This window comes from Salvia miltiorrhiza, chromosome 7 (genome assembly GCF_028751815.1).
Source record: "Salvia miltiorrhiza cultivar Shanhuang (shh) chromosome 7, IMPLAD_Smil_shh, whole genome shotgun sequence".
NCBI classification, from domain to species: Eukaryota; Viridiplantae; Streptophyta; class Magnoliopsida; order Lamiales; family Lamiaceae; genus Salvia; species Salvia miltiorrhiza.
Window position 1 is genome coordinate 58,846,485 of NC_080393.1, and position 12,687 is coordinate 58,859,171.

Sequence of the window (12,687 nt, forward strand, 5' to 3'; positions counted from 1 at the left end):
TAGGTTGTAAATGGCTCTTCAAAATAAAGAGAAGGGCATATAGATCTATCTCTAGCTACAAGGCAAGACTTGTGGCTCAGGGATTCTCTCAAGAACCTGGTTTTGACTTCACATAAACATTTAGTCCAGTTGTTAAGCCTGCTACTATTCGGCTTATTCTTTCCCTGGCAGTGAACTATGGTTGGTCAGTTAAGCACATGGATGTGGATAATGCTTTTTTGAATGGTGATTTAACTGAGAAAATTTATATGCGCCCTCCTCCTGGTTTTGAGCCTCCTTCTATTGGCTCTACTCATATGGTTTGCAAGTTAAGCAAGGTCGTCTATAGGCTCAAGCAAGCTAGCAGATCTTGGTTTTTAACTATCCGCTCTGTTCTTCTTAAGTTTGGTTTCACTCAATCTCAGGTTTATACTTCTCTCTTCTTCCAGAATAAGGGCTCTTCTGTCACATACTTGCTCATTTACGTTGATGATATGCTTATCACAGGCTCTTCCTCCTCTGCTATCCAACAGGTTGTGCAACAACTTAACACTCATTTCTCTTTGAAGGACTAAGGCGAAGTCCATCATCTTTTGGGTATTGAAGTTTCCCAAACTCCTAGTGGTCATCTCAGTCAAGGAGGGTATATTTTGAATTTACTCCATAAGGTCCATATGTCTAAAGCTAAAGGATGTCCTACCCCCATGGTATCCTCCAGTCAACTTTCCAAGGGGATGGCATGAGTACTATTGATGGAAAGCAAGTGGGAGCCTTGCAATATGCTACTATTACATGGCCCAAGATAGCTTACTTTGTCAATAAGGTTAGTCAATATATGGTTGCTCTTCCAAGAAAATTTGAAGAAGCCATTGATTAATAAATGGCCGCTGCAGAGAAGAAACTCTACGATGCTGCAACAAAGGGAGATTTAGCAACACTCCAGCAACTGCTGCGACAAGATCCACACCTTCTCGATGCAGTCTCATTTCCATATTCAAGAAATCTATTACACATAGCAATCACGCACGGACAAGTACGCATCGCGGAAGAGGTGTTGAAGATGAATCCGCGGCTAGCTCGGATCCTAGACTCCCAGAAACTGTCGCCTCTTCACATCGCAGTAGAAGAAGGGAGGCTCGAAATGGTGAAGAGATTGTTATCAGTAGCCCCACAGACGTGCTGGTGGCGAGACGGCCACGATATGAACCCGGTTCACGTTGCGGCCATGGATGGGAATGTGGAGATCTTGGAGGAGCTGCTGCAGCAGGATCTGTTCCCAGCTATGGAGAGGCTGGGGCGCGGGCAGACTGTGCTGCATCTGTGTGTGAAGCATCGGCAGCTGAGGGCGTTGAAGGTGTTGACGCAGAAGTTGGGGGAGCTTGTGTGTGCGAGGGATGATGATGGGGAGACACTGCTGCATTTGGCTGTTAGGTGCAATCAGCTTGAGGTAAGCATCCAGACTTTTGTTTTGTTTAATGTCTTAATCATTTGAATATTTGATTAAATTGTTAGCCTATATAGTACTCCCTCCGTCCATGAAAGAACTTCCTAGGAGGGAGTGGCACGGGTTTTAAGAAAAAATATTGTTGAGTGTATTAAGAGTGGATAAAAGGTAGTTGAGTGTATTGGGAGTGGTTAAAAGGTAGTTGAGTGTATTGGGAGTGGTTAAAAGGTGTTATAATTAATATTGGGAGTTGTGAAAAGTGAAAAGTAAGAAGATTATAAGTGGTGGGGTATAGTCCAAAAATAAGTAGAAAGTTCTTTTGTGAACGTCCCAAAAAGGAAAGATAAGAAGTTCTTTCGTGGACGGAGAGAGTATTATATATATCTAGCCTAAAGTGAATTGACAAAGATAAGAATAGTCAGTAGTCACTCAAATAAAATGATAGGAGTTCTTCTAATTTTACACTTATTAGATCATGGAAAAATAGCATTAGTGAATATTGTTGGATAAAGTAGTGGGTCATCTGTGGTACAATAGATAAATAAGTTGATATATTAAATATAAAATATTGTGGGAAAATGTTTATAAATAAAATGAGACTATTTTTTGTAAACGTTCCAAAATGACAGTTGAGACTATTTTAATTTGTAAGACAGAGGGAGTAATTCGTAACCACAAATCTCTTTAGTTGTGAATTACAATTCATAATCACAAAGTTTTTTAATCGTTAGCTAAAAGCAAAACACTATTTTAGGCCAAAAATAACTACTTCCTCCATCCATTAAAAATATAGTTTGGATTTGGCATGTGTTTTTATAAAATGATTAGTAAATGTGTTTTTAGTAAATAAAGGGTCCCAACGTATAAAAATGAGTGATTGTGATTGATTTGAGTTTGAGGTTATGTAGAAATAAGTGGTTATAGTTAAAAATAGAAAGTAAGGTAATGTCCAAAATATTAAAATACTCTTCGTGAACGTCAAATTGAATAATTATTGTACATTCTTAATAGACGGATATAGTATTTTTATCGTTTATATCGTCATAGCTATATTTTATAGCTATTTAAAATATAAAAATAGCCATTTTAAATTATGTTGACATGTGGCCTTATTGGCTCTTGTAAATAATTATTAATAAGGGATATATAAGGTGGTTTGAGCTCGATAGCCCGATGACCCAATAGAGTTGGACTGGGCTGAACATTTCGTGATCCAATAAAATTCACACCTTTAACCTAATGGGCTCGAGGTGGCTCGTCCCACAACTTTAACCTCTCTAGTTGTGAGTTAAAAAGAAAATTGTGATAGTTTTTTTTGAGGGAAAACATTCATGAGTTGATAGCAAAAGTAATGCATTTATTAATGGGCCAAAATGATATATGAAAGATAAAATCTAAAAAATACAAAATCTAAAAAATACCCATTTTTTATAAAATACTCCCTCCGTCTCACTATAAGTGAGATTCTTTCTATTTTGGGTGTCCCACCATAAGTGGAACTCTTTCATTTTTTGGGTAAAAGTTTTACCTTTTAAACACCTTTTTCAGTTTTTCATTTACACACAAAATACATTTTTTTTTTATTTTCATGTCCAAAAAAAGAGTCTCACTTATAGTGGGAGGGAGAGAGTATATAAATATATCCATTTAGGATATTTTTACCCTTATGTTGAGTATTAGTGTATTTTGCATTGATGCTCGACTTGTAATCGATAAATGTCGAGTATTATTGTATTTTTTAAGAATGCTTGACTACAAATGCTCAATTGCTCGACTCGCAATGGTTGAGCATGTCGAGCATTAAAGTACTTACCACTATTATTAATTCGACTAGCAGAAGTCGAACATGTCGAGCATTTATCACAAATACACTAATGCTCGACATGCTCGACTAAGGCATGTCGAGTATTTGTGTGTTTACCACTAATGCTTGACATGCCTTAGTCAAGCATGTCCAGCAAGGTTCGTGATTTCAGCATTGTTAGTTAATTAAGTAAATGTAACTTTGTCCTTTCAAATTCAAAATGAATAGTTTTTATAATTTTCTTTTATAGTGGATATTTTTTATTTTGAGAATGTGTAGTTTTTATAAGGGGTAATTGCCCCTAAATACATAAACTTTCACAAATTTCTAGAATTGCACATCACCTTTAAATTCAGCCCCACAATACATAAACTTTGATATTTTTCTGATTTTTTGCATGACACCGGAAATCCCCAAATGAAGAGATGACGTGGACGCCGGATTATCTACATGGACTCACCAGACGTCACGTGGAAATGAAAATTAAAAAACAACGTCGTTCCTAGGCTGTCTTAACAAATCTCATCTACTCTATGTGTGTATAGGTGCGTGAATATATATATAATACACACATGCGTTCGCAAATCACAAGCTTGTATGTAAAAAAGGGGGCGAAAAAAGAAAATCTGAAAACGCGATCCACACACAACTAGTAATTCAGAAATGAGCTGCAAGAGCAATTGATGATCTAATAATGTAAGAAAGTTTAAGCACATAACTTTCCAAAAGCAAGAGAAACGAAAAGAGTTATATTTAAATAGAAAGGCTTGTGGAGCTTACAGTAATGAAGCAACGAAAGCTCAATGTTTTATAGCTTACAAAACTGCAACTAACAATCTTGAATTTTTTATGATTCTAATAACGGCTAACTGTAATTTCAAAGTTGGGACTTGCCAAGTTCTGCAGTCTTTCATCTGGTTTTCGAAGTAGAACTCGAACATGAAGGTCTAGTTGGTCTCCATATAAATCCTCTTGCTCTTCTACTATCTTTGCAGCTGACTCTACCGCTGATTCACTGCAATGTTCCAAATAAATTGATTTCAGCGTTGGTATCTCTCCAACTTCTGAAGGGATTTCCTGCAATTCTGTTAATCTTAGAAGACGAAGCTCCCGGAGAACTGGAAAGTGGGAGCTCTCCGCCATCGCCCAATTTTCTAGACAACCACACATGTCCAATTGTAGTAGTTTGAGGCTCCGGAATTGGCCCTCGATAGTCTCCCACTTGCCCGTTTTGAAGGTACCGCGATATAATACTAACTTCTGAAGAAGGGGCAACCACCCTATCTTTTGCAGTATCTCTACCAACTCCAGATGATCAGAGTAAAAGAGAGATAAGTTCAACTTCTTGAGGGAGTGTGGGAAACTAATCCTCTGCAAATACTCAGCATATCCATAATAGATGTTGCAGGACAAGTTTTCCAATTTACTCAGACACTCGAGATAGCTCAAACAGTTTGCTCTCTCCATTTGTTTCAGTTCACTCAAACTCTTGATGAGGCAATCCTCCATATCTTCCAATTGGTAACATAGATGCAATTTCTTGACATTGGGGATTCTTTTAACCACATCCTCATTCAAATACAAATTCTTTGCTCCTCTGAGCGTTTGTAGATTCTCCATGATAACCATCTCACTCGGAGGATCTGGGAGAATCAATTCTCCTCCCACAAACTCGAGATGCCTAAGTTGATGCAATTTCCAAATCTCAATCGGTGCAGTAATATCATTCCAACCACTCTCATCAAGAAGACCATCACATTCCCAAGGGTGAGGGTAATGAAGTATTAACGTATATAGATTCCAAAGCAAATTGATTGAAGGCGGGAATTTGGACTCCCAATTAACTCTAATAGCAAGGTGTCGTGAGTTCACCAATTGAAAAGCATTGTGTAGGAAATTAAAACCACGTCCCACATAAGCATCTGATGATCGACTTGTATCTCTATCATATGATTTGAATGTTCTCAACAATCTAAGATTGTGAGGACTTTCAAAGTTTTTCCCATCGTCATCACATATTATAGAACGAGCATGTGATATCGAGACTTCATTTATTACCCAACTTCCAGCATTTTGAAAGACAAACCGACGAGGTTCGTTATCTATGACTGAAAGAGACTTTTCTATGATATGATAAAACCTCTCCTTTTCAACTTCTTTCAAGCACACGTCCCTCAACAAATCATGGATCTTACAAAACTTTACATTTCCACTAAACCCCAACTCGTCAACTAAAATCAGATTTCTATCTACCAACTCCTTCAAGTAATCTTCTGCTATTGTTTCCAAACATTTTCCACTCACGGGTTTTAAAAATCCTTCAGAAACCCATAGCTTCTTCAGCATTGAGACACGAATTTTGCGATCTTCCTCAAAAACACCCATATACAAAAAACATGGCTTCAAATAGTTGGGTAGATAGATATAGCTCATCCTTAATATTTTCAAGCAAAATTCATCATTATTGGTAATCAGAATAGAGCTTAAATTTTGCTCTATACACCCCCAATATTCTCTCGAGCGCTCAGATTTTGCCATAAGACCTCCAATTGTAGCAATTGATAAAGGAAGACCTTTACAATTTGCTACAATATTCTTTCCAATATCCTCCAACTCACGAGGAAAACTTTCTCCCCCAAACACGGTCTTGGTGAACAAATCCCAACTATTAGCCTCATCTAGAAATTTCATACCAACGCCATAAGACTCACCCAACTGCGAAGTCAAGTTTGACAACCTAGTTGTTACTATTATTCGACTCCCATCGTTGCAATTAGGAAAGAAAGACCTGATCTTGTCCCATACCTCTATACTCCACATATCATCCATAATTATGAGATACCTCCTACCCCATAAATACTGATATAGTTTTAATCCCAATTCGCCCTCACTCAGATCACAATCCGGATCCCCACTTACTTGGGAAAGAACATCTCTAAGGGTTTCTCTCACATTATAAGTTTGAGAAATTGTAATCCACACACAAATATCAAAATGCTCTTTAACAAGCGCATGCTCAAATACATGTCGGGCAAGAGTGGTCTTACCAATGCCGCCCATCCCCATAATTGGGATGATTTGGCGACTCAGTTGGCCTCCGGTGAGCTTATCCAGCACTTGAAACAACACCTCGTCGAAGCCCACCATCATGATTTCCTTCACAGTGGAAGAGGAGGCAGCATGAGTTGAGGAGACCTTTCTCTGCAGTTGAGCTGCTGCTGCTACAATCATGGCTTCCTTCTTGATTAAATTCATTTCTTCTATCACTAGTTGTAGATCGTGATAGAAGTCCTCCGCAATAGTTGCGCATTTGCACAGAGCTCGAATCAAGGTTATAAAATTGGACTTCTTCCCACGAATTGTGGATCGGTTATCAATTTGAACCACAATTTGTGATTCGATGACATCCTCAGCTGCATAAACTGCATCAGCAATGCGACTCTCCAATGGATCCTCCTCATGGTCGTCGATAACTGGGGAAATATAAGCATCAAGAAAATCCTGCAAGAAGGTAACATTTTCAGTTAGAGATTTAACTTGTTGTTTATCGAAAGAAATTGGAGGGGAAGGATGATTTTTTATGCTATCTATGATATGCATAAGAGAAACCAGAGCTCCATAAGCAGCCATGATTAACTCTTTGAATGCAGACACAGAATGTTTATATTTATGGGAAGTGTGAATGAAAATATATATATGAGAAATGATATTTGAGAGGTGAAAGAAGAGAACCAATTTTTTTATGCAAAGAAGAAAGAAGACACAGATGAACAAGTTATGTGCAACATAATTGAAATCAATAAAATAAGCTGCAGTTGTTAGATTCAGACTTTTTTATATGTGCACCTAACATGGCTTTCTTATAATTATAGAGGTTAAGTCAACTGGAAAATTAATTGGATATCTACACATGATAATGAAATTCTTTTTATCAGAAAAATGAAGAAGCCATGTGCAGCATGCATTCATTTAAGACATTGCAGCCTTAATTAATAGCAGCTCTTTTTTAAACATTGCCAGCCTGTTTTTAATCAATAAAATTGGCCGGTTTTAATTAATACATATCATGTTTCATGTGTCTTATATTAGTCAATCTAATTAATAAATAACCAAGAAAAATTCATCTAAAATGGTTTTACATTATAAATTTATTATGACACGTAACCTAGGTTAATCTTTTATTTTTATTTTCATTTCTCATTTTATTTGACTAAAGTAATTAATTAAGCATATGTTCTGATCTTGTAACGTGAAGTAGGAAGTAGGCAGAATCTTCTTCTAAGTCAACCTCAATTAATCGCAGCTCTTTTTCAAACATTGCCAGCCTGTCTTAACAATCAGTCTTCACATATCACAAACTTGAATATGAAAACAATGTGTAAGACCATCCACACCGCAAGAGCTTCTTTTGGAGGCTTATAAGTGTGGTACTTATTTAAGGGGTTAATTACGTGAAAAATCACGAACTTTAATCGGAGTTCTAAATTTTTCAGGAACTTTTGTTTTTTCAAATGGAAAATTGTTCAACCCCTTAAGTTCAGGGAATTTTTGATAAAATAAAAGTTCATGGGAAGTTTGGAAATCCAACCAAAAATTCATGATTTTTCGCGTAATTAACCCTTAAGAGCCCCTTCTCCATAGTGGAGCCTCTAAAACGAGTACTAAAATATTTCATTTGTATTTTTTAATATTTAAATTTATTCTAAAATTAAAATAAATAGAATTTTAAAATATTTTTTTATTAAATTTAAATTTGAGAATTATAATAATTAAAATAAAAAATTATATTAGAAATTAAAAATTAGGTAGAAGAATTAAAAGAATTAAAAAGTGCAGAATTTTAAAATTAAAAAATCAAAAATTTAAATTAAAAAAATATAAACAAAAATTTAAAAAACAAATTAAAAAAATAAACACAACAACCCATCCCCGCCTCCCCGTCCCCATTCTTCATCTTCTCTGTAAAATTCTTCTTCTTTCTTCTTCTCTGCACCACCGACCCCCTCTCTCTCCTCCTTTTTTCAAAATCAACGTGTGCAAACACGCGCCCGCCTTTTTGGCCAACGAGCCGAGCTCGTTTCTTCGCACCTCCGATCGAGCCTGCAAGCTCGGCATCCTCGCGGTGCGGCTTCTCTTACAAGAAAACTTGAAGAAGCCATTGATTAATATATAAATGGCCGCAGCAGAGAAGAAACTCTACGATGCTGCAACAAAGGGCGATTTAGCAACACTCCAACAACTGCTGCGACAAGATCCACACCTTCTCGATGCAGTCTCATTTCCATATTCAAGAAATCTATTACACATAGCAATCACGCACGGACAAGTACGCATCGCGGAAGAGGTGTTGAAGATGAATCCGCGGCTAGCTCGGATCCTAGACTCCCAGAAACTGTCGCCTCTTCACATCGCCGTAGAAGAAGGGAGGCTCGAAATGGTGAAGAGACTGTTAGTGGTAGCCCCAGAGACGTGTTGGTGGCGAGACGGCCACGATATGAACCCGGTTCACGTTGCGGCCATGGATGGGAATGTGGAGATCTTGGAGGAGCTGCTGCAGCAAGATCTGTTTCCAGCTATGGAGAGGCTGCGGCGCGGGCAGACTGTGCTGCATCTGTGTGTGAAGCATCGGCAGCTGAGGGCGTTGAAGGTGTTGGTGCAGAAGCTGGGGGAGCTTGTGTGTGCAAGGGATGATGATGGGGAGACATTGCTGCATTTGGCTGTTAGGTGCAATCAGCTTGAGGTAAGCATCGAGACTTTTGTTTCATGTCTTAATCATTTGAATTTGATTGAATTGTTAGCCTATTATATCTGGCCTAAAATGAACTAATAAAGATAAGTCTTGTGTGATTGTGAAGATAAGAATAGCCACTCAATTAAAAAGATAGCAACTTTTCTGATTTTACCCATATTATTATAATATTCCATCCATCATGGAAAAATAGTAGTAGAAGGGAGTTAGACGAATTTTACCTTAGGGTAGTGTTTAGTGAATAGTAGGGTTGAAGTAGTGGATCATATGTGGTAGAATTGATAAATAAATTGATATATTAATTAAATGTAAAATATTGTGGGGTACTATAAAGAGAATGAGACTACGTTTTGTAGATGTTTCAAAATGACAAATTGAGACTACTACTAATTCACAACCACGAATCTCTTTAGTCGTGAATTACAATTCACAATCACAAAGTTTTTTAACGGTGAATTGATCATATTTTGCCAATAAACTCAGAATCAGGGAGCTTTATAATCATCAAGTAAAGATAATTCACGTGAGCAAAAAGCAAAACACTATTTTAAGCCAAAAATAACTACTATCTTGGTCCACCAAAAAAATATACTAGTTTGAATTCGACATGTGTTTTAATAAAATGGTTGGTTGATGTGTTTTTAGTAGATAAAATATCTCATCATATAAAAATGAGTGGTTGTAGTTGAACTCAATGCTAGGTTATGTAGAATTGAGTGGTTATAGTTAAATTAAATAATTATTGTATACTCTTGGTAAACGGATATAGCATTTTTTTTATCTTTTATATTTACAATAGAGGCACTCTTCCGTGCAATCGGTTGCACCGTGCAACTGATTTCTGAATGACACTACTTCAACATACAAATGATACTTGAAAATCTTCAAGTGTCATTCAGAAATGTTCAAGTGTCATTTCCCGAATGAAGTAGTATCATTCTGAAAATCAGTTGCATGATGCAATCGATTGTACATGAGAATTTGTGTTTATAATATAAAAATAGCCATTTTAAATTATGTTGACATCTTGGCCTTATTAATTTGCTCTTGTAAACAATCACAAATAAGGGATAAGGCGGTTTGGGCTCGACAGCCCGATGACCCAATAGAGTTGGATTGGGCTGAACATTTCATGATCCTATAAAATTCACACTTTTAGCCCAATGGGCTCAACCGCTCAAGGTGGCCCGGCCCATAACTTTAACCTCTCTAGTTGTGAGTTAAAATGAAGAAAACATGAGTGATAGTAGTTGATAGCAAAACTAATGCATTTATCAATTTGTATGAAAAATCTCAGATGGTAAAATACTTGGTGCAAATCACTAAATTAGACAAGGAAGCCACAAATTTGATGGGCAAAACAGCTTTGGATATCTTAAAGGAGAGCCCTAAAGACCCAACCACCTATTCCGACATGAGAAGAATCTTGAACAGCTTGTCCGATCACTCGACGCTGCTGGGGATCCTCCCCAAGATGACCGACATCACGATGGTGGTGGTGGTCCTCATCGCCACCATGGCGTTCCAGGCCGCCGTCAGCCCCCCCGGCGGCGTGTGGCAGGACGACACGCCGTCGCACAGAGCCGGCCAAGCCGTGATGGCGTCGACGCATCCCAAGATGTACAAGCACTTCGTCAACGCCAACACCACGGCTTTCGTCTCGTCTCTCGTCACCATCATGCTCATCACCACGGGCCTGCCGCTGGAGCAGTTCTTCTTCCTGGCGGTGGCCACGACGGCGATGTGGCTGTCGCTGACGTCGCTCGGGGTGGGGTATGGGGCTTCGTTGATCATGACGACGCCCAAGGAGGAGCAGTCGCTTGGGTATATTGTGGCGGCGGTGGTGTCGGTGTTCCTCAGCTTCCTTCTGTTGCTTCTTCTCTACCTTTCCGTCAACGGCCTCCGCTCGTCGTGGCGGAGAAGATCGGCCGACCGGTCGTTCTGATTCTTATGGATACAAGATTTGTGAAATATAAATTGGGATGAATTCTCTATGAAACACGATGAATTCTCTAAGTACTCCCTCCGTCCGTGAATTCAAGGCCTACATGAAAAAATACGGGTTTTAAGAAAAATAGTATTTTTATTAGTTGAGTGAAGAAAGGGTCCCACAAAATATATTGTTTATTGGTTGAGTGGAGAAAGGGATTGTTTATTAGTTGAGTGGAGAAAAATTGCATTGTTTATTGGGACCCACTAATTAAAATATGAATAAAACTTATTAAAAATAGATAGGCCTTGAGTTGATGGACGAACTAAAAAGGAAAGTAGGCCTTGAATTAGTAGACGAAGGGAGTAATAGAATTTAAAGAAAATGTTGCTACGAATTTGATCGTTCATGAGTAATGTACTCATTTAGTTCACGTTAGCATTACTTATTTTTATGTTTATTTTGATTCTAATACCTCAAAAAAAAAAATTGTTAATGATGCCATTAATTTTATAAATTACATCAAAATTTGATTTCTTCAGTTTTCCAATAAATGAATGAAAGAACAAAATGAGGTCGGATTTTTATATAATTTACAAAATTAATACTGTCAATAATAAATTTGAGATAATATATTAACATCAAAGTGAAAATAAATGTATAAAACAAAAAAAAATGCTTTCAATTCCATACTGAAATGTTAATGTCAGTGTACCAAGTAGGAGTATTTGTTTTGATAATACATAGGGGTTTTTGCAAATAAAATCACGAACAATTTTTAATTTATAATTTTAACGCGAATTTTGAAGTGTGGCGAATTAAATCATAATTTTTTCAATTTTTGCGATTTCGTCCGCTCAATTTTTTCTGGCCACCGGAGTGATGAGTTAGAGCTTATGTGGATTATCTTTTTCCACGTAATTAATTTCTTACTAAGATTAAAATAAAATCAAAACCTAATTCTTTTATTTTTCTTCTTTTTCGTCGAACTTATTTTAGTATCCCCCCATTTTTCTTAAACTAGTACGCCCTCCCGTACGATGCACGGCCACGATATATTTATTTATTTTAAAAATTTGAAATTATGTAAAAATATTATTATTTATGAATCAAATTAATTAATAACAAAAAATATATTAATTTAAATAGTAGTATTTGATTTAAAATAGTGTATAGTAATAATTTTATCAACTTAATGAGTAGGAGTATAATATTAAGTTCAATGAGTATTGTATAATAATAATTAAATTTATCGAAAGTTTTTTGTTATTGATTATTATTTTCTATTAAAATTAAAGTTAATAAATACTTTTATAATATTGTCTCGATATTTGTTAATAATTGTGTAATATATTTTTAATTAATACTTTTAATTTAAATATTTTTATGTATGCTTTGATAAAATAATTCAACAAATAAATATTATGTTTTTTTTAATCAAAAGAGAAGAGAAGATATATAAATTTTGTAGGAGAAAGAGATACAAATAGAAATAATATAATAACAAAATAAGGAGAAAGATAAAAAAATAAAGAATATTGTAAAAGAGATAGGAGGGAGAAAAACAATCACTTTAAAATTTTAAATTATAATAAATTATTTATTTCAAATTCATATTTAATGAATTTTAAATCAAATTAAAGATCTTGTCATAATCTTTAACTTAAGATACACATCAAATATACTTTTGTAAAAGACGAAAAAGAAGTAAAATAAAAGAATTAGGTTTTGATTTTGTTTTAATCTTAGTCAGCTATTTAATCTTGGTTAGAAATTAATTA

General features: G+C 36.1%; 3 protein-coding genes across 4 annotated transcripts; 2 read left to right on the forward strand and 1 right to left on the reverse strand.

Moving 5' to 3' along the window:
• Positions 1–826: 826 nt before the first annotated feature.
• Positions 827–1,471, forward strand: LOC130994524 (ankyrin repeat-containing protein At2g01680-like). The gene has a single exon (XM_057919568.1). The coding sequence runs from the start codon at positions 860–862 to the stop codon at positions 1,469–1,471; it is 612 nt and encodes a 203-aa protein (XP_057775551.1). The 5' UTR covers positions 827–859.
• A 2,475-nt stretch (positions 1,472–3,946) lies between these two features.
• Positions 3,947–7,132, reverse strand: LOC130995173 (late blight resistance protein R1-A-like). The gene has a single exon (XM_057920325.1). The coding sequence runs from the start codon at positions 6,855–6,857 to the stop codon at positions 4,083–4,085; it is 2,775 nt and encodes a 924-aa protein (XP_057776308.1). The 5' UTR covers positions 6,858–7,132; the 3' UTR covers positions 3,947–4,082.
• Positions 7,133–7,870: 738 nt separating this feature from the next.
• Positions 7,871–11,380, forward strand: LOC130995180 (ankyrin repeat-containing protein At5g02620-like). Of its 2 annotated transcripts, XR_009092085.1 has the most exons (3): positions 7,871–8,967; positions 10,274–10,992; positions 11,269–11,380. XR_009092085.1 is itself a non-coding variant. In XM_057920333.1 (2 exons), the coding sequence occupies exons 1-2, from the start codon at positions 8,401–8,403 to the stop codon at positions 10,919–10,921; spliced, it is 1,215 nt and encodes a 404-aa protein (XP_057776316.1). In that variant the 5' UTR covers positions 7,872–8,400; the 3' UTR covers positions 10,922–11,380. The 2 variants fall into 2 exon arrangements, 1 of the variants encoding a protein (XP_057776316.1); XM_057920333.1 differs by having other exon boundaries at positions 7,872–8,967; positions 10,274–11,380.
• Positions 11,381–12,687: the final 1,307 nt, after the last annotated feature.

Bases quoted from the DNA above. Each gene is read 5' to 3' on its own strand.
- LOC130994524 (XM_057919568.1), top strand. From the start codon at position 860: ATGGCCGCTGCAGAGAAGAAACTCTACGATGCTGCAACAAAGGGAGAT.
- LOC130995173 (XM_057920325.1), bottom strand. From the start codon at position 6,857: ATGGCTGCTTATGGAGCTCTGGTTTCTCTTATGCATATCATAGATAGC.
- LOC130995180 (XM_057920333.1), top strand. From the start codon at position 8,401: ATGGCCGCAGCAGAGAAGAAACTCTACGATGCTGCAACAAAGGGCGAT. The intron at 8,968-10,273 runs GTAAGCATCGAG...GAAAAATCTCAG, and splicing joins TTAGGTGCAATCAGCTTGAG to ATGGTAAAATACTTGGTGCA.